Source organism: Suricata suricatta, chromosome 12 (assembly GCF_006229205.1).
Source record: "Suricata suricatta isolate VVHF042 chromosome 12, meerkat_22Aug2017_6uvM2_HiC, whole genome shotgun sequence".
Lineage (NCBI taxonomy): Eukaryota > Metazoa > Chordata > Mammalia > Carnivora > Herpestidae > Suricata > Suricata suricatta.
The window spans coordinates 28,916,791-28,937,650 of record NC_043711.1 but is presented as its reverse complement, the minus strand read 5'-3'; the positions used below and the strand labels follow the sequence as shown (position 1 = coordinate 28,937,650).

Genomic DNA, 20,860 nt, shown 5'->3' with positions numbered 1-20,860 from the left:
AAAGCTTCCCAGGCTGTTGTGAGTTTAGAACATCGTAAGCATCTCATAAATAACAGGTATCATTCTTATTCTAATTCTTATTACTTGTATTATTATTGTTTTTTAATGTTTTATTTGAGAGAGAGAGAGACAGTGTGAGCAGGGCAGGGTCAGAGAGAGAGGGAGAAACAGAATCTGAATCTGAAGACAGGCTCCAGGCTCTGAGCTAGCTGTCAGCACAGAGCCTGATGCGGGGCTTGAACCCATGAACCGCAAGATCATGACCTGAGCCAAAGCAGGACGCTCAACTAACTGAGCCACCCAGGCGCCCCTACTTGTATTATTATTACTTTTTTCAGCTACCAAGGCCTGGCCACCTACAACTTAGATAGCCATGTACCTCCTTTGCTGCTTGCACAGTTTTTTTTTTTTTTTAAACCTTGATTACTAGTGTCTTAAAGATACATCACGTCTGACATATGCTCCATCCATCTGAGCAACACAGGTTAGAATTTTCTTTGTCAAAGCTCTCATAAGAGCTTTGGAACCAAGTGATATTTAAAAGCTCTGTGACTTTAGGGAAAAATCTTAAGCTCTCTGAGCTACTTCCGTTATCTGTAAAATGGGAATTCTTAGAGTATTTACCCTTCAGGATTGCTGTGATAATTAGGCAAGCTCATAAATATAAGGGGCTTAGCACAACGCCTTGGGAGCCCTGATTTATCAAGGCAAGCACTTGGCTGAGAGAAGACCAGCTCATTTTGTGTTTTAAGCCAGGGATTGGCAAATGTTTTCTGTAAAATGCCAGAGAGTAAATATTTTTGGTTTTGCAGGCCAAGAGACAAAATCAAAGATGTCACACAAGTACTTATATTAACAAACACATTTCCACCACCTTATCTTTTTTTGCACGACCTTATTAATGGTATTCAAAATGCTAATAACACTGAGAACAATTCTAAATCTATATATCTATTATAAGAAGAATGAATTGTTTTGTGGGAGATAACATTTCACCTAGGGTTTGAATGTAAAAACCATTCTTAGGTCAAGGGCCATACAATGATAGTCAGTGAAAAGGATTTAGCCATCAGGCCACATTCTTCCCTACACGTACATTGACGGGGACTGGGGGACAGGAAGCCACCCTGACAGCCAGGACCACAACTCAGGGGGAGAGGAACTTCACATGTTCAAGTGTCTCTACCATTAACGATCATTTCTTTTGTGAACAGACATTCTAGAATTAACTCTTGAGCTGTTGTCTTTCCTCCTTGAGTTTTCTAGTTCAAACCGAACATTAGTTTTTCCTGATCTTTCTGAAAGTCCCATTTCCTGCCCAGTCCCATAGGGAATGTTCCACTGACAAATGGGGTGCTTGGAATGCTCCGTTGTAAGTTAGAAATAATTTTAGCAATGGTAGCACTCTATTTCTCACACTGTTCACAAAGCCCACATAAGCCACAAACAAGGTATGCAACTGGCTGGACTCAAGACAGGTAGTTCCAGAGTACAGACACAGGAGAGGAGGAAGGATGCACTTTGCAGGTGAAAACGTAAACTCTTCCGATACCTGCAAAATAGAATTATAGTAGTGGCAAGCGCCTAAGAAAGTTAGATGAATAAAATGTATTAAGTGAGTTAACATTAGTGACGGGCTTAGGAGAGGGTCTGCCACAGCTTAGGTACCTATTTAAGTACTCGTTAACGGACTCTTGTTATAAAAGGGCAGTTTGACTCCAAATCCATCCTGATCAGGGCATACTGCCTCCAACTTTGATCCAAATTAGTAATTTGAATTCAAAACATTCCTTTCCCAGCCACTTACCTAGTTGAGAAAAATATTTGAAACACTCTATTTATACCACCATTCATTCCATTAAACCATAATGAGAAGGTTCTGTGCATTACCAGATAAAAGAATTGAAAGGGAATGAATCTCACATTCCACTTTCAAGGATCCTAGTGCTGTATGCAGACAATATTATATTTTAATAATTAATTGTTCATCAAAGAAAAAGATGAAGAACAGGGATGCTAAATTCAAAGTTATTCAAATTGCAAAAATGAATAATGTATGACTTTTATATTAAATACACACTGTATTAAGTAGTCTACATTTCACCCAACTCTGTCTTTCATTTTTAAGCATTTTGCACGACAATATGAATAATCAGTTAGGGGAGGTTTATTTAGAAAAAGAAATATCTTATTGGAATGCACAAGGAGTATATCCGAAGATGATTAAATTTTTCTTATCAATTAGAAAATTTTGTATGAGGGCTTTAAAGTCATGGTCAACCATTAAACCCAGCACAGGCCAGTTATCCTTTTCAACATTAAATTAGATCTGGCTCGATTCTGTTCAATTTCTTATTTCTGATAGCAGTGCCAGGAGGCAATCTTTAATTAAAGGAAATTTGAAAGATTCAAACATGCATAATTGGATTAAAAATGTGATCATTAAAACATTAGATGATAATCATCTGATTGATTGCATTTTTCAGTGTGTTAATAACCTAATATTTTCAATGCTTTGGTTATATAGGAAGGAAGAAATCCCTTTATAAGATACGATGAACAATCAAAACACAGAGGAGACCTATACAGTAACCAGGAAGTATGGAATTATATTGAAACACAAGCAGACATACCCCAAGGAACAAAGTGTTACGTTGGGAAGAATTTGGTGGCCCCTAAGGGAAGGACATCTGTACCACCTCCCAAAGGTGCAATCAATTTAGAGATGTGTGTAAGATAAACAAGTAAAAGAAAGCCCACGCTTCTGTCTCCAGCCCAAGGATTGTTTAGTTTCTTCAGGATTTCCCAAAACTTTTTAAAAGGAAAGGCTATTATGTTTCCCTTAACCACTTAAACGTCACTGGGATAGGAGGGGCCTTCTGCTTCATGGTGGGGAGGGGAGGGAGAGAGTGACATTGGAAGACACTGGGTCACAGGTCACTCTACATGGGGGAAAGAGGATTGATGACAGGGCCACTCAGAGTTAACGTTCAGCACATCACCTGGGGAGCTTGTTAAAATGGCAGATGCTGATCCAGGAAGTCTGGGTTGGAGCTGAGAATCTGCATTCTTAACAATACTGAGCACATCAGAGTAGCAAGGTTCTGTGAGGACTGTATTAATGGGCCCCCACAGTGTCTGCGGCCTCATTCACTGCTGCTTTCTGACTCTTAGGTACAGCCACACTGGTCTTTTTGCTGTCCCAGGATCACATTACCCCCAGGGCTTTTGCACTGGCTCTTGGCTCTGCCTGAAACATTTCTTCACTGCTATATTCATGGCTAATTTTTAGAGCAAATGCCTTTCAGCTGCTAACAACCTAGTCCTATTTGACTGACACATTTCTCAATGAGGTCTTCCCTGACTACTATTTTGAAAATGGCAATTTTTAGGGCATGCGCGTGAAGGAAGCATTTGATTAAAAACCTGAAGGCAGAAGTGAGCCATGCAGCAACCTAGAAAGAACATTCCAGGCAGAGAGAAAAGCGAATGCAAAGCGATTCTGCCTAGTGTGTGGTTGGGGTTGAAATGAACAGGAGGTAAGATAGAAGGGAAAGTTCAAGAGCCCCAAATCTGACAGGCTCCAGGAGGAACAAAATCAGCTATTGGTTCAAGTACAATCTGGAATTCGGCTAAACATTGTGAAGATGAGATAGATGAGTCTGTGAGTCTAAAACAGAGTCAGCAGCTCTGGGTTAAGTGTGGATCAGCTATGAATGGGCCGTATGATCTGGGAGGGGCTTTGGTGTGACAAGCTGGTGACCAAAGGGCCTGCTGACCACAGGAATGGAAAATGGAGGTCATGATGGAAATAAAGAGCTCGAGGGCCCGAATCCAGGGGATTCAGGAGCTTGCCAGGATCTAGATGCCCTCAGGGAGGTCAGAAAGCATTAGATTGTAATTGGGATGGTGGCAGAGGCCTCCTACAAGCAGGTAAGGAATTAATTTTATGATCTAAATACAAGCAATGATACACGCACTGTATAAACGCATGTGGGCTATCAGGCAGTTCATCTCCCTGACATCAGTCAGGAGGAAGGAATGGGAGAGATGGAGTCATGGAAATGGGCCTGGCCCACACGAGGCTTCGTGAGAGATTGATTTTAGGGAAGAAGCCTAAAGTGACAACAAGGGGGTCTGGGGCAAGTCCCCCAAGAATCACCAAGAACAGAGGAGTTCCAAAGAGGGACAGTGACTGAACCAAGACCACAGAGTGAAGCAGAAGTATATCTGGGTCTCAGATGCCCAGCGCTGGGCTCTTTCTTATCCTTTCCTGGGTCCCTGGGTCTGAGTTCCTCACCTGCACAGATGTAAAAATGATGTGAGGAAATCTCACCGAAGAATGAAGAACTTTTTTAGCGTTTACAAACATAAATCCAACCCTGACATGGCTCACCTCAAATCTTCCAGGGGCTTCTCACTTCATTTAGAATAAAATCCAAACTCCTTACTATGGCCACCAGGCCCTACACAATCTGTCTACCTCGGTAGCCCTCCACTCACCCCTCCATATGGGGGATTTCTTTCCGCCCCGAGTACTGCAGGTCAAAATGTTTCCTTGTGAGTGCCCACCCTGAACACCCCATCTTGGTATGTTCTGTTGCCGTTACCTGTACCACACCTAGTTCATTTTCTTCCCAGCCTGTGTTTACTTGTTTACTGTCTGTCTTCCCCAAGAGACTGACTGTTTCACAAGAGCGAACACCTCTCCTTTCTCGTTCACCCCATACGCTCAATAACTGAAACACTGCCTGGAACATAGCAGGTGCCTAATAGTTACACGAAAAGAGAATGAAGGAACAAATAAGCATGGTAGTTGGGGTATTTTAAATAACAATACATCCTAGAAATTGTATCTCTTTCATATCGAAGTCACTAACAATGATAAGACACATCATTATTTCAAGGTAACATGTCGCTAATTAAATAATGACATGACATCAAGTGCAAGATGCATGTTGATTTGAGAGTTGTTAAAATATGAAGAAATGAAAAAAAAATCCTATAACTATGTGTGATGATGAATATTAACAAGACTTGGTGTGGTGATCACTTCACAGTGGACACCTGTATCAAATCATTATACTCTATACCTGAAACTAATATAATGTCATGTCACAAATATATGACCAAAAATATATGAACAAATGAGAGTCACAGAACTGGTGACATTAGGATATTGACATGAGATTTTCAACAAGATTCACAGTAAAGGACTCCATCTTCTTTAGGAGCCTCCTAGAAGCCAAGTCGGGGCCTATTTTGTGTGGCCACAGTGCAGAGGGTGCATCGGGCCAGGAGGCAGCACTGACTCCCATCCATTCTCTAGCCTCAGTTTACCCTTCAATGACCTGAACCCCAGAACTTCGTTCCACAGTGCAGGACGTTCTGCGAGTCACCTCTTTTTCACCAGGGCACATCTATGGTGTATGACCTCAGTGTGAGGCACTGCTGTAGCTGTTCTCTAAAGGAGGCTTCTTAACTCTGTGGAGGAGTATCATCCTCCTGATGAGGGCTGATAATCTGTCCATGGTCACGGCTATCAAGACCTCGGTCTCATTACAGTCTGTAATGCTTAGCAGTGGTCTCCTCTTCAGCAGGCTGTAGCCAGACTGTAGCTCCCAACTATACCCTGAATAATAACACAGTGCCTTAAAAAGTAGGTCGTTTATACGTGGCTGAAAAAAAAATTGATCAAACTAAATCACTGAGTAACTCTTAAGTCAGAAGTGGCCTAGGGGCCAGATCTAGCCTAGCACCTGTTTTTGTAAATGAAGTTTTATTGGAATACAGCCATGGCCATTTGTATACAAACTGTCTATGCCTGCTTCCAAGTTACAACTAAACAACTGAGTTGTTGTAGCAGAGAATGTATGGCCAGCAATGCCTAAGATAAATGCTATCGATCCCTTTACAGAAAAAGTTCGCTGATCCCTGCTCCTATATGAAGATTAGTAGGATATTTAAAAGGGATGGCAACAAGCAATCCCACTTAAGAATGAATGGGGCAAACCATATAAGGCTGTAGAGGTGTGAATGTTATTTTTGCTTCTGAAAAATTCTCCACCAGTGAGTATTTAATTCTCTGCCCACTGGCCTTTCCTACTAGCACATGCCCATGCTATGAACAGCTAGTGTTACTCCAGGTTCTGAACAAAGGCAGCCTGGGGAAAGAGCCCACCTGATTAATCAGACTCTTGTATTTAAGCACCCCAAGATTCACTTCAAGGTCATGAAACAGCCACTCCATCCTGATTCAAAGACATCTAGGCTCCTTGAGTTTACTGGTCCTTTCAGTTGGCCAAATGTGTTATTTTGATTTAAGGGTTGGAATCTGAGTAAAACATATGCTGATATTAATACTTCTAAAGAAACACAAAAAGCAGAGTCTTGTCAACAATTAAGGAAATGAACAGGATATTTAAATTATACAGAGTTATAAAGTGACAAAAACCCAGTATTATCGCTGAACAGGTCCACTGCTCACCTCTCTCCCCTACCCAGTGGTTATAACTGACTGGATATGTACACTGTTTTAGCCTCCTTCTGATGCTCAATCAGACCTAATTCACAGAGGAGAAAGTGAGGCTCATAAGAATGAAGTGAATTTGACAATAATCAGGCAGTTAGTCAATGCTGGAAATAGAAACTGGCCCAGCAGAGCTGGAAAGAGAATGTATTTTAGGATCTAATAAAACTGAGTTCAAATTATTGTTCTACTCCATGAGGTGAGACAAATCAGCCAATCTCTCTGAACCTCAGTTTACCTATCTATAACATAAGTTTAAGAATTTAGGGTGCCTGGGTGGCTCAGTCGGTTGGGTGTCCGACTTCGGCTCAGGTCATGATCTCATGGTCTGTGGGTTTGAGTCCTGCATTGGGCTCTGTGCTGACTGCTAGCTCAGAGCCTGGAGCCTGTCTTCGGATTCTGTATCTCCCTCTCTCTCTGACCCTCCCCTGCTCATGCTGTCTCTCTCTCTCTCAAAATTAAATAAAAATATTTTTTTTTAAAAAGGATTTTACCTTACTGTACTGTGGGGTAGGATTAATTAAGATTATACATACAGAAAATCCAGGTAGGGTTAGGTCCACACCCAGCCATTATCAGATTAGATATGTCTTCTTCTTTTCTCACACTTTCTGATTCCTTGCCCTTGACCCTTTTCCCTGATCTCAAAGGGAATGGCTGCCCCAATCACTTTGTGACCATTTTCTTCTTCATCTCATTTTATTTTGTGAGACTCAACTAACTCCAGCAACATACATTCTATTTCAACACCTAGGTAGTGACAGAAGTGGCACTCAGAGGTCCACAATCATTTCCTGTCATTACCTGGCCTCCTCCATACTCACATCAACAAGTAACAACAGTAATGGGAATGGTAATGGTGAGGGGGTAAGCGGCCGTGTGCTAGGCAAAGCAGGTATCAGAAGTCACTGACTCCTTGAGACAAACCAATAAGGTTGGCGTTATTATGACCTCATTATACGGTTTAGAAAATGAAGCCACAAAATGCTTACATGATTTGTGCAGGCTGTGCCTAGTCCAAGGCAGAACTGGCATTATGCCCAGAGCCTTGCTCTTGGCCATGACCCCAACAGTGCCTCTCCCAAGCCAAGATGACACTGGTATAGCACGGTGTGAAAAATCACATGAAGTGGCCCCAGGTACTTTGGCGAGCACCTTTGCAGGAGATGACAGGAGACATAGTTTAAACTTGTCTTTGCTCTCCACATCCCATTGAAACAACCTGGAAAAGAGCATTTCCTTGGGCTCCCATGATCCTGTGCAAATGATCACAAACTGACAAAGAAGGCTGGGCCAAATGACAACTAGCCTCAAATTCAAATCTAACGTAAAGGGAATCACTTTTGAAGTCTTTTTCCGTCTTAACATTATTGGTAACAACACTGGGAGTGATAAAAGAAGCCCCAGAGCATCCCATTTCCTGGCTCCGGCTAAGAAAAGAAATGGAAATTGCTCCCATCTACAGTGGTAGTTCTGACACACCGAAGTCCAGGAAACTGGAAATGGCTTAAGTGTGCCTGTTTCTCAAAGATTTTGAGATCAAAAACATTCAGATAAGCATCTGTCCTTCCTGGATCCATAACAGATGTGAGCCAATTAGCCAAGACCAAGGTACTGAATATTTATAGCACACTTCAGGAAAGTTCCATGTAATTAAATGCTGGAGACACAACCTTCATATGGGAAATTTTGTCACGTGTTAAGACATTCAAAACTATCAGTGGGCTGCTAGATGATATAGCATTGGGTTTCTGATTGGAAAGGGAGAAAATAATTTGATTTCTTTCTTTAAGGTAAACATTAAAACAGAACTCTAATTCAGTTGAAACACATTTGGATTATGTGGTGATTTAAGCAAGATCAAAAGTGAAGCCCATGTCTGTAATGTCTATCCAATGACGTGAGTAGATATTCACCTCATCCCAACATGAACAAACCACTGCAATTTTATCAGCAGAGCTACCGTAAGGCAGGGTTGGCAAACTTTTTCTGTGAAGGGCCAGAGAGGACGTGTTTAAGGCTTTGTGGGACAGGCAGCATCTCTGTTAGAGCCTCTCAACTCTGCTGCTGTGGAGCGGAAGCTGTCCCAAACAATACATACACAAGGGAATGTGGCTGTGTTCCAATAAAACTTTATTTACAAAAATGGGCAGCAGGCCAGATTTGGCTCACGGATTGTACTTGCTGGTCGCTGATTTAGAGGAGACAGTGGACAGATGCCAGGCACCCTTTCTTTTTAGTTATTTCCTTATCATAATACATTTCGCATTGATGCCTATGGGGCAGGTACTAGGTATTAATAATTTCCTCATCCCTATCTTACAGGGTGGAACCGCAGGGACAGAGAGAGGTAACAATTTGTGACAGGGTCACACAGATCCTTCTCTGGCAATCCAGAATTCAAAACCCAGACAGCCTACGTTCTGAAGCACTATTTCAGAATCCAGTGTTCCTAAAAGTCCCATTATACATGAAAAATAACACACTCCATTTCTATAGTCCATAACACACACTTTTCAAAAGACTCATTCCAAAGTTCTAATTGCTTATTCATATGCACCCAGGAGATTATTCTGCAGGTGAAGAATATTAGTCTTTTTAATCTTCAGCTCGAAGAATGGGAAGGCCAAGAAAAAAAAAAAAGGCTGCTCATGATATTAAAATTGCCCTAAAGGCCGGGAAAATCTTCTGCATCATGTTACCCTCAACACCTTGACCAGCCCTTCTTAGGCCCTCCATGGATGAGAGGATGCACAGACTCTATGATTAATGGAGCTTGAAGTTCACATACACAAAACAGGCAAGAACCTCTCAAACACATCAACTCCTCTCTGCGCCATCTTCCTGCTATTGGGCTGTAATGACACCGACTGCTATTTCTAACAGCTGAATTTTCCCCAAAAGTCCCTTGTTCTTGGATCTGTCCTTTTCTTCCGAAGTTCATGTAAGACTCTTTTTAGGAACTTGACCCATTTAGCCACAGACAGAAACCCAGGGATAATCACAATGGTGCCAGAATGATGAGGGCAGAGGATGGTCCTGTTAAGCATTTTGTCACATGCCCTTTCATCAGTCTATGTGATGAACCTCGGTCAAGGCTGAAAGAGGCAGGTGATGACTCTGGCAGAGAACAGAGGGGGAGATGGTCTGGGAGTAACGGGGGCAAATCTTAAAGTCATGAAGACCTTGGTTCAAGCCTCTCAGCCAATGCCTGTACCTTCCTACATAACGGGGGACAGGATAGCTGTATCTCAGAGGCTTTCTGGAGCATTCAGTGGTGCCTGGCTAGAGAATTAGACCCTTGCCTGGTGAGGGGCCAGCGTGCACTGGCACAGTAGCAGTGGGGAGCCTTTGTTTTTAAACCTGAGGCCTGATTCCCCATCCCCTTGGTTTCTGATTTCCTTTTTCCAAATTCCAAAAGGAGTGGTTGGCTCTCAAAGTCATCTCTTAATGATAGACTCCCAAGGTGGCCACAATTCTTTCTTCAGCCTGCAATCAATTTGCAGAGAGAACAAACAGTCTGTCAGGGGTACTTACGGTGACATGTTTTTTAAAAGGTGCTGTCACTCCCCTCTTTGCTTGTTGTAAGGCCACTTGGTACCTGATGTGTCCCAGAGGAAAGTGATGTCGGAATCTCTTACTTTTTCTGAAGCTAATTACTGTCGTCTTTGATTGTGAAATTTAATGCACACGCAGAAAGGTGAGCATTAAACATAATGCACACACATAAATACACTGTTGACAAATAATCCTAAAGTGAAACCTGGGGTGACCAGAACAGGAGAAGGCCCTTGCCACCCTCCCTGGGCTGGCACCTCATCACTTTCCCATCCTGCCTCAACAAATACCCACCATCCTCTTTTTACAAGTAACAACAACCATTGTTACATTACTTCGCTTTTCTTTTAGTATTAATGCCTATCGGAGTATCCCTAAACAATACAGGCTAAGTTTTCTCAGGATTTGAACTTGATGTTGAGGAACACTCTACTCATTCTTCAGACTCTTGCTTCACTTTGTGGTTCTTGGATATGCCTAGGTTGTGGAAAGGTACAGGATCCCACCCGTTTCCATCAGGGTGGAATGTTCTGTTGTAAGACTGCACTGTGTTTATCTAGCTTGCTGAAGATACACATGGGAGGCATTTCGAGGTTTGGGCAGTTAGAAAGAACAATGTCACCAACATTCTTGTACACCTCTCATGGATGGTACACTTTCATTTGCATTCTCTGGGGCACATACACATACACAGGTGGTGGACTGAATCATCATGGCTGGATACCACCAAACCGTTTCTAGAAAAGTATAACAGTTCTCAGCATTCTTAGCCCTGCTAACACAGGACTCTGTCAGGATTTTCAATATTTGGCTATCTAGTGCACACTGTCAGATTATTTTCGAGCTTCGTGAATGTATTATCTTTGAGAAATCAATGTGTGATATAAAAGGGCTAGTCTTTAATTTACAGTCACATAACAAATCTAAGGAGACAGTGTGGTGAATTTTTATATTATACCTATGTAATCATCCTCCAGATCAAGATACATAATACTTTTATCACCCCAGAAAATTCTCTCAGTTCACTTCTTATTTACTATACCCCTCCATCTCACTATTTTGGCTTTAATCACCAAAGATTAGGTTTTCTTCTGTTCTTGAACTTTAGAGAAATGAAAGTATGCAGTACATGCTTTTCTGTTTTCATGTAAGTCAAGTAGCTTGTTATTTTTAATTGCTGCATAGTACCCCCGTCTGGCCATGCTACAACTTGCATATTTAGGTTTCCCTTGGTGGACATTTGGGCTGTTTCCCCTTTGTGGCTAATATAAACAAAGCTCTCATGGACAAGTCTTTTGGTGGACATTTCTCTTGGGTTATACCCGGCAAGGGGGCTTGCTGGCTTGAGGATAAGGCATATGTGCGGCTCTGGCAGAAATGGCCACATGGCCAAAGACAAGAAAAGAATAAAAGGAAGGGGGAGCACCTGGGTGGCCCAGTCACGTAAGCGTCTGACTTCGGCTCAGGTCATGATCTCGAAATTCATGAGTTTAAGCCCTGCATCAGGCTCTGTGCTGACAGCTCAGAGCCTAGACCGTGCTTCAGATTCTGTGTCTCCCTCTCTCTCTGCCCCTCCCCTGCTCAGACACTGCCTTCCTCTCTCTCAAAAATAAATAAACATTAAAAACAAAAGGAAAAAAAAAAGAAGAAATGGCCACATGGCTTTCAGAAAGGCTGCACCATCGGTGTCTCCACAGCAGCTGTCCGGAAGGGGCCAGGGGGCCATGCCCTGGGCAGCTTTCTTCGTAGATAGCGTATGTGGAGAGTGACAGGTCAGCAGGTGTCTAAGACAAAGCCTACCCACTGCTTTAGAAGTTCAGATTGCTCTAGGTCCAGAGTCCCTTTATATTCATTCTGGATGGCAGAAGCCCCAATACTAGCAGGCGGAATATGGAAAAAAGAACAGATGTCGATATACCTCCTCCCACCACCACATAGAAACGCTTGGCCAGGTGGTCACTTATATTTGCAAATTTCCTTTATTTTTTCCTTTCTGCCAAATGGCAGGGTTGACTCCTGTGATTCTATGACTTTGTCCATACATCTGGGGAGTTGATGAGTATCCCAGGGCAGAGGAGAAAATGGGTGTCACACATTCCAAAAATGAACCCAGTGACAAACTAGCCAATCAAAGAAATTATTCTGCAAGGAAAGTTTTGATCTTGTCAGAGCCTCAACTTCCATGACTGAAAACCTCGAAAGAGCCTTGTTTTATGACTTTAATTGAAGGGTGTTCTCAGGTGATCATTTATTTGTACTTTCATTGACAGCTTTCTCGGAAGAGCCTGGTGAGGAAAGGCAGGGGGAGGAGCCTTCTGGCTCTGTCCAGGGTCTGCCGCAATGTCTAACCGTCCTCTTCACATTTCCTCTGAAAAAGACAAATTCTGTCCTGTTCACGAAGGAGGTACATTTGGCAGAAGATGGAAATGACAGTGAGGAGGGTGGAGAGTGAGGACGTAAGGGCCAGTCACTGCCAGAAAGCTTCCTCACAAAAATAAAAAAACTGGTGTCTCTTAGCTAATTGACAAGAGAGAGGCTAGTGTTTTGATGCCTAATACGTGCATAAACAGGTTGCTGGATTTCGTGTGGATATTATTTTAAAAAAAAGAATAGAGGAGTAGGTAATCAAAAAAAAGAAAGAAAAAATGCTTTTTAATTGACACAGGATATATGTACATTTCTGAGCACTGGTCAACTGGATAAAACTAGTTGTAAGAGAAGGTCACATTTCTATACCAATTCACATACAGGTTTCTTTTTTTTTTTTTTCTTAAATGGGTTTAAAAAAACAGAAGTGGATTAAGTTTTTCAGAACCAATATTTCTGTCAGGTGTGGCTACTATTAAGGGCTGATTCCTGAATACAGAAAGCACTGTAAATGACTAAGTTCATGCTGTCAACAGGATTCACAGTTTTCCCCTAAATCTTTCCTCCCGGGTGGATATTGGTGGTAGTGTGTGAATAAAACACCTCATTATAGATACGTCTCAGTGCTTCCATCGACTGCTCAGTGGATAGATGGATACATACTTCTGCGTGGCTCTCAAGTTTGTAAAAATCACAATTTACATGGGGAAATGAACATAGAAGAAACAGCGCTTTATGTTGCCAAGGGGTTTCTAGATCTCTCTCCCCAGCGACAAAGAAGCAATGTTGCTGAGCTCTGAGTCTCCAACATGTTACGTGCACTCATCACCAGAGACCTTCATCTACAGGGATGTTGCTTGAAAACCTGAAACACTCCCCTCTCTGCCCAGACAGTCTCTATGCACTCTTTAGGTCTGAGTGGTCAATTTGTCTAAGAGGTCTCCTCTGTACCCCCAAATCTGTTGAACCTGCTGCTCCCCACTTTTTAATGCAATGACAATGCTTAACCATATGTTTCACCCAAGGCTTTATACAGGCAATGAGGGCAGGTCCGTCTCTCTCTGCCTAGCTTAGTGGTATGCTTAGATCAGGCACTTAAGGGGTGGCTCAGTTGGTTAAGTATCTGACTCCGGCTCAGGTCATGATCTCCTGGTTCTTGAGTTCGAGCTCTGCATTGGGCTCTCTGTTGTCAGCACAGAGCCTGCTTTGGATTTTCCGTCCCCTTCTCTTTCTGTCCCTCCCCAGCTTGTTCTTATTCTCTCTCTCTCTCAAAATAAATAAACTTAAAAAAAAAGATTAGGCACTTAATAACTAGGCATAAAAGGAATAAGCACTGCTTTTAAGAACCTCTGAGCATTTTAAAAGTGAGAGGAGCATATAAAAAAGCCTTTGGAGATGGCATTAGGAGAATGTCCTCGGGAGGGAGATGCGAACCTCTGTGCCAGCCAAGGGTACATACGCCTAAGATCTTCCTTCCAGAGACAAAGTGCAGAGAGAAGCCTTGTTATCTGACAGCTTCTAGCTGCCGCACCTTCAGGACTGACCACGGTGTTGTCACAGAGGCTGGTCTTGCTGGCATCCTCTAGCCAATGATCACACACAGCAGGGCCACCCAGGCTGGACCACTCCTGCCCAACACAGGACGTCTCTCCCGGGCAGTCCTGGCTCTGAGGTGCTCTGAAGGCCTGGCCAAGACTTCTTAAGAGCTGCCTTCAGCCGGTCCTCTTAGATTCCCTCCCCATTCAGAGATGTTAGACCTGTACTGTTGTCCCAACGTTCTCCCCAGCCGGCCCTGCTTTCTGTCCTCTTTATCCTTCCCTGCCAAAAAATTCACCTGCACTTAGAACCCCACCTTGCTGTCTGCTTTACAGAGAACCCCAATGACCCAATGCCAAGTACAACCGGCTGGTATGACCAGATTTCTCACTGCCATTTCAGCTGAACAAACATACAAGATTCTTCCTATTAAACACACACACACACACACACACACACACACACACACACACAACTTTCATTTAATGAGGAATTAATATTCTAAGATATGACTCCCAGAACTGAAAAAATAAAACCAATTCTGAACTGTAACAGAAATCCATATTGATTTTTTTTCCTTTTTACGCATTTCTATCATCATTTCCAAGCCAGAGATTTCTGTGAAGGGCACAATTATTTATGTCCCATCAAATTAACAGATCATTCAACTCCCTCACAGGACCCTTCAGCTGAAAATCTTTCCAGTTCCATCAAAAATTGTTCTAGCAATCGCAAACATTTATTCTCTTTTGGAAGGATGACAAAAGAGATGTGTGTTTTCACAATGTAAGTCTGACAGCCCGAAAACGGAAGGCGAGGTCACATTTCCAAGATGTTCTCTGAGCCCAGTCAGAGCGAAACTCAAGGGGCTTTACTTTCTTCTCCTCGTCTTCTGGTTTTATATTGTGATATTTTCACTTATTTGTACATCTGCTTGATCCACTGACCTGGCTACCATTTACTGAACATCTATTATTTGCCACACACACAGGGGTTCCTGCTCTCATGACGCTGACACTTAGTACGTCATACATGAGTGAATCAAACACAAAGTTATTTCTGATACTTTCAAGTGGTTCCAAGAAAGGAGCCTGGGATGGTGTGGTGGGGAGTGGGAGGGGCATGAGACAGGATCATTAAAAAATAACTTTCTGAGGAGGCATGAGTCTGAACTGAGACCTGAAATAACACATTTGTTAGGAGCTAAGGGCAAGAACTTTCCAGACAGAAGAAGCAGAAACAGCAAATGCAAAGGCTGGGAGAGATAACACCCTGGGCAGACAGGAGGAGAAGAGAGGCAGCGTCTCCCCTCCCTTCCAGGACCGTGGGGGCTGGCCTGCATCTCTTCATCGCACACAGTGGGACTGCCACACTTCTGCATATAAATAAGTAAACTTCCTTCTGCAAGGAACTACTCCTGGCAGGTCTCCTCTGACTTCTCCATTAGAAAGCTGTGTTGAAGCCACATCGTAGGCATCTTTGCCTCCCTCCCAGGGCCAGGGAGGCACAGAGGCGCAAACACGTAATAGCCTCTTTGAGGGTAATTGTGGCTAGTGAGGAAGGATAATGCGATTACACCAGCACAGCGCTCATGAACCGAATGATGACGAGGCAGTGAGGTTACTGAGATTTGGGGATCTGGGAGCGAACAGAAGCCTCCACTTCTCTTTAACATATGGAATCTCCTTCAATTATCATGGTGGAAGAAGAGCAAGATCTGCCTGAGCTGGTGGAATGCTTCCCCTCTAAACAAAGAATAGGCACCTGTTTCGAAGATGCTAGAAATCTTCATGGTGTTTTTGTTTTAAAACTGGAATAAAAGTCAGGGGAAGGAAGATCTAGTCATCGTTTACCTCACTTCAAACACCCAAAACTCAATCTATACTACGACCTGGAATTTCTGGAAGGGATTTGGTCAGCTGAATGTCCAAGGGAATCTTCTGGGAGAGGAGCTCAGAATCCACATGATGTTGACCAAACATCCGCTTTCTTTGAACTTTTGAGGCTGTCCAGAGAACAACGCAAATGTCCCTACTGTCCAAAAATCACCACCGTTGTTACCAACATCAAAACCCAAACGTGCAGGCTAGAAGAGTTTTGGCAAAGGTGCTCTGTCCTCCAGAGAAAGTGTCACGTAACCTACTTCCCAGTTCTGTGTGAGGGCTTTGCTTTGGAGCAAAATGAAATTTTGAAGAAGCCGTGGAAACTTCTCACAATAAAAGCCTTTACGGGGGTGTTTCCCGCCACCCTATTTTCCTACCTTTCCTAGACTTATTATAGTTCACTGCTGCATGACTGAATGGTTATAAGAGCAGGACAATTAATCCAGAATCCTGCTGGCTTCAACTGTACATTGACAACTGGTTTTAGTTTCCCTGAGAGAAATGGGGGGAGATGTCGGTTAAGGTCTGCAGAGTTGGCTAATGTCGAAAGACAATCCTCCCAGAAAGGTGTGAAGATGTTTTATCACGGCTGTGGAGATGAAGGGTAGATTTATTACGGTTACTAATGCTATTTCTGTCAATGTCTTCGGAATTCTAATTAGATTATTAAAACTTTGCAAATCATGACATTACCTCTAGACTCCATACCTCCCTGTGACAAGGGTACTTTTGAAATTAGAGGATCCTGATGTCATAGCTAATGATGCATTGCCGATAATAAAGTTGCGGGGAAATTCCTCCAATAAAAACCAGTTGGGAAAGACAGAACCCATTTATCTTACTTTCTCTCCCTGTTTTATGCCTGAGGATAAGACATCTGCTACACGGAACCCGGCTTAGCTTTTTCCATGCTAGTAGCTCATGATGGTCGCTCACATGCAGCAAAGTTTAATGATATGTCACAGCTACTTAAATTTTTTCCCTAAATCTGAGAGGCAAATCAAGAAATTTATTAATGCAAATACACTTGAAGGAAGAATGTTTTTAAGAGAGACATGAGACGGTGGCAGGTGCAAGACATCTTAGGGCGTTTTGATTTATAACACATGCATTCAAAGTGGTACCCGAGGAGAAACAAATTGCTTACTGTTAACCCAGATCCATTTTCAGGTAATAAATGGGCATCCTCTTTACCCATCAAATAATGGCTCTAATGCCCTTCAACATCAGTGGATGAGGAATAGGTGTCACCCTCTGTCCTCTGCAAGATAACCCCATTCCTTTAGGGGGAGACCTCAGCTCTTCACATACCAGCAAAAAGAAGTGTACGTGGCTTACTTACCATGATGGACGACGCCCTTCAGCCCATGGATAATAGGATCCAATGCAGAATTGTCCCTTGGACTGACCTACATGTAAAGGAAACATGATTGGTTAAATCTATTCTGGCATCAGACACAACAGCCTCAGTTTAATCTTCTGAAGAGAAGTGGAGGGCGAAAATAGATTGTATCTCGCAATCTGCGTAGGTCTTACGTATACTATGGCTCTCACCAAACACAGAAGATTTATGACATAATAAAATCATGCGAGGACGTCTAAATCAAAAGAAAGAAACTTCTCAGACTACATTAGAACAGGAGAGAAATACCAGTCATCCTAAAATCTTAAAAAGCTGCTGCAAGACTTCCTTCTTGCTTTTGTTTTATTAAAAGTACACCCTGATCTGCTAAAAAAGGCATTGAAAGTCATCAAAGAGTGATCCATCATTGACTGAATATTTCAGTACCTTCTTGTGATGTTTTTTTTTTTTTTTTTGGTCTCCTTTTTGGGAAATGGATCTGTGCCCTGCCAGCCTCCTCTCGTTTCTGAGGATCCAGTCTCCTGTGATTTACCACCACACTATCAGAGGAATTTCTAAGAGTCACTCAGAGTAGGTGAGGAGAAGACAGGACAGGAGAGGAATTTGAAGAGATGGTGCCTCCCAACCTCACTTTCTTCTGGGGTTTTTAATTCCCCCCAAAGTCAAGCCTCTTACCCACTGTTTATCTTAACTTTCTGATTACTACTCAGCATGAATTCTCATTCTTGACCTTTCCAGAAGACTAAAATTCCACCAGTGTATTATAATTTTTGTTTTTTAGGTACTTTTATACATTAATTGAAATAGTTACAAACAAAACGAAATGGTGTCTTGATTTTACTTCAAAATAATCTAAGAGTGGATACCATTTTGAGAAGTTAGCAGGGCAGAGAGGCAACAAGACTGGCAATCAGTCAATCATTTATGACCATCAGTGATGAGTATCAAATGGGTCATGATACAATTTTCTCTATACTTTTGTGTATGTTCAACTTTTCCAAAATCCATTATCTACGTGGTCAGCATATCTCCTGAATTTCTTTTCACAAATGGTATTTATGTTTTTTAATTTTTTTAATGTTTATTTATTTTTGAGAGAGAGAGAGAGAGAATAGGGGAGGGGCAGAGAGGGAGACACAGAATTTGAAGCAGCTCCAGACTCTAAGCTGTCAGCACAGAGCACGATGTGGGGTTCGAACCCATGATCCGTGAGATCATGACCGGAGCTGAAGTCAGATCCTTAACCAACTGAGCTACCCAAGCGCGCCTGGGGTGGTATTTATCTTTAATATACTTTTAACATAACAAACTTCAGATATTGGTGATTCTTTCAATGTGTAGCAAGACTCAACATGATGTTTCCTAGTTAATTGGGCACCATCTTAGGTCAACATTTTAGGGTGAGTGAAAAATCGTCCACATTCCTTCTCTCTGTTAACAAGTCGTCTGTTGGACTGCCACTCCTGGTATGTTCTCGGACAGAACCCACACTTCACCCATTTCTTTCTCCTTTCTGCTTTGGCATCTTCAGGTTAGAGCAATGGAGGCAATTTTACCTATCTCCCACTGCCCACCCCCACACTGAGGGCAGTGGGCCACGTGTGCAGAAGTTGTCTGTTTTCACAAGTAGGGATGAAGAAGCAGGGGCTACCTACCAGCATCACATGGTTAGAGGCAGGGCTGCTTCTAAAAATCCCCTAATGTTCCGAATAGCCCCCCACAGCAAAGAATTATCTGGCCCAAGATGTCAATGGGGCATAAGCTGAGGTTGAGAAATTTGATTTACATGTCCTATGAGGTAACAGTGATTACATATTAATGATAGGAGCCCAGAGTTATGACTAAAACAAGGGTGTCATTATGTATGGTGTTACACTTACAGATGAATAAAGTGAGGTGAAATTTGATACTACATCATAAACATTACAGATACTTCAGAAAGGATCAGTGACTAGGAACCCAGTGTACCAGGTCACAAAGGTGGAATTCTGGGAGTTACCTTAGGGTTACCTCTGAATTGCCTGACAGGAAGCTCTAGCCAGGGGGTGGACAGACTGATTGAACACAAAACATCTTTAAAAGGTAAACATCCACAAAAACTACACCAAAATAAGACCTCATATTTACATCATAGCAAATACTTATCAACATTTAAAAAATATGCTCAAAAATGGAATTGCAACTCAAGAATGCAAGATAAGAGAGTCTACTGGTAAAGGTGGCCAAATGTTAAAAGTGAAAGAATAAAAAGCTTCTGTACTGCAAAGGAAACAATAAAAAAAACTAATAGGCAACTGACAGAATGGGAAAAGGTAGTGGCAAATGACATATCAGATAAAAGGCTAGTATCCAAAATCTACAAGGAACTCACCAAACACCACACCCAAAAAACAAATAACCCAGTGAATAAATGGGCAGAAGACATGAACAGACACTTCTCCAAAGAGGACATCCAGATGGCCTACAGGCACATGAAACAATGCTCAGCATCACTCATCATCAGAGAAATACAAATCAAAACCACACTGAGATACCACCTCACACCAGTCAGAGTGGCTAAAATGAACAAATCAAGAGTCTATAGATGCTGGTGAGGGTGTGGAGAGATGGGCACCCTCCTACATGGTTGGTGGGAATGTAAACTGGTACAGCCGCTCTGGAAAACAGTGTGGAGATTCCTCAAAAAATTGTCCATAGAATTCCCTTATGACCTAGCAATAGCACTGCTAGGGATTTACTCAAGGGATACAGAAGTGCTGAGGCATAGGAGCACATGTACCCCAATGTTCATAGCAGCACTGTCAACAATAGCCAAATCATGGAAAGAGCCTAAATCTCCATCACCTGATGAGTGGATCAAGAAGATGTGGTATATATACACAATGGAGTATTACATGGTAATGAGAAAGAACGAAATGTGGCCATTTGTAGGAAAGTGGATGGACGTTGAAGGTGTCAGGCTAAGCGAAGTAAGTCAGGCAGAGAAGGACAGATACCATATGTTTGCACTCATAGATCTAACAGGAGAACAGGAGAAACCTAATGGAGGACCAGGGGGAGGGGAAGAGAGAAAGAGAGTTGGGGAGAGAGAGGGACGAAAAATTTGAGAGACTATTGAATACTGAAAATGAACTGAGGGTTGAAAGGGCAGGGGGGAAAAGAGGTGGTGGTGATAGGAGGAGGGCACTTGTGGGGAAGAGCACTGGGTGTTGTATGGAAACTAATTTGACAATAAACTACTTAAAAAAAAGTAAAAGAATAAATAAAAGTGGAGAGAACAATCTCCTATCAAATAGACATTATGGAAAAAACATGGTCTTCCCTCTCCTTCTCCAGATTCATCTCGTAGAGAAGTTTATGCTACTTCAACCGCCTGTAGTTACCCTAATATCTGTGGGAAATGGTAAAAAGGGCCACAAACTCGTGTCATCCCTCTCACCTACACCTTTGCAATATGACTTGGTCACTCCTTCCATTAAGAGGTATACCAACGTGTCCACTCTTTGAAACTGGGCTTGGGGGCGCCTGGGTGTCTCAGTCGGCTAAGTGGCTGACTTCAGCTGGGGACATGATCTCACAGCTCGTGGGTTTGAGGCCCGCATTGAGCTCTGGGTTAAAAGCTTG

At 42.5% G+C, this 20,860-nt stretch overlaps 1 protein-coding gene across 3 annotated transcripts in view; it reads right to left on the bottom strand.

Moving 5' to 3' along the window:
- Positions 1–20,860, bottom strand: part of PTPRG (protein tyrosine phosphatase receptor type G) — a 712,019-nt gene that overhangs the window by 149,095 nt on the left and 542,064 nt on the right. For all 3 annotated transcript variants that reach the window (XM_029916842.1, XM_029916841.1, XM_029916840.1), the window contains exon 6: positions 17,216–17,282. In XM_029916842.1, coding sequence (XP_029772702.1) covers positions 17,216–17,282 — 67 coding nt within the window. The remainder of the gene's footprint in view (positions 1–17,215; positions 17,283–20,860) is intronic.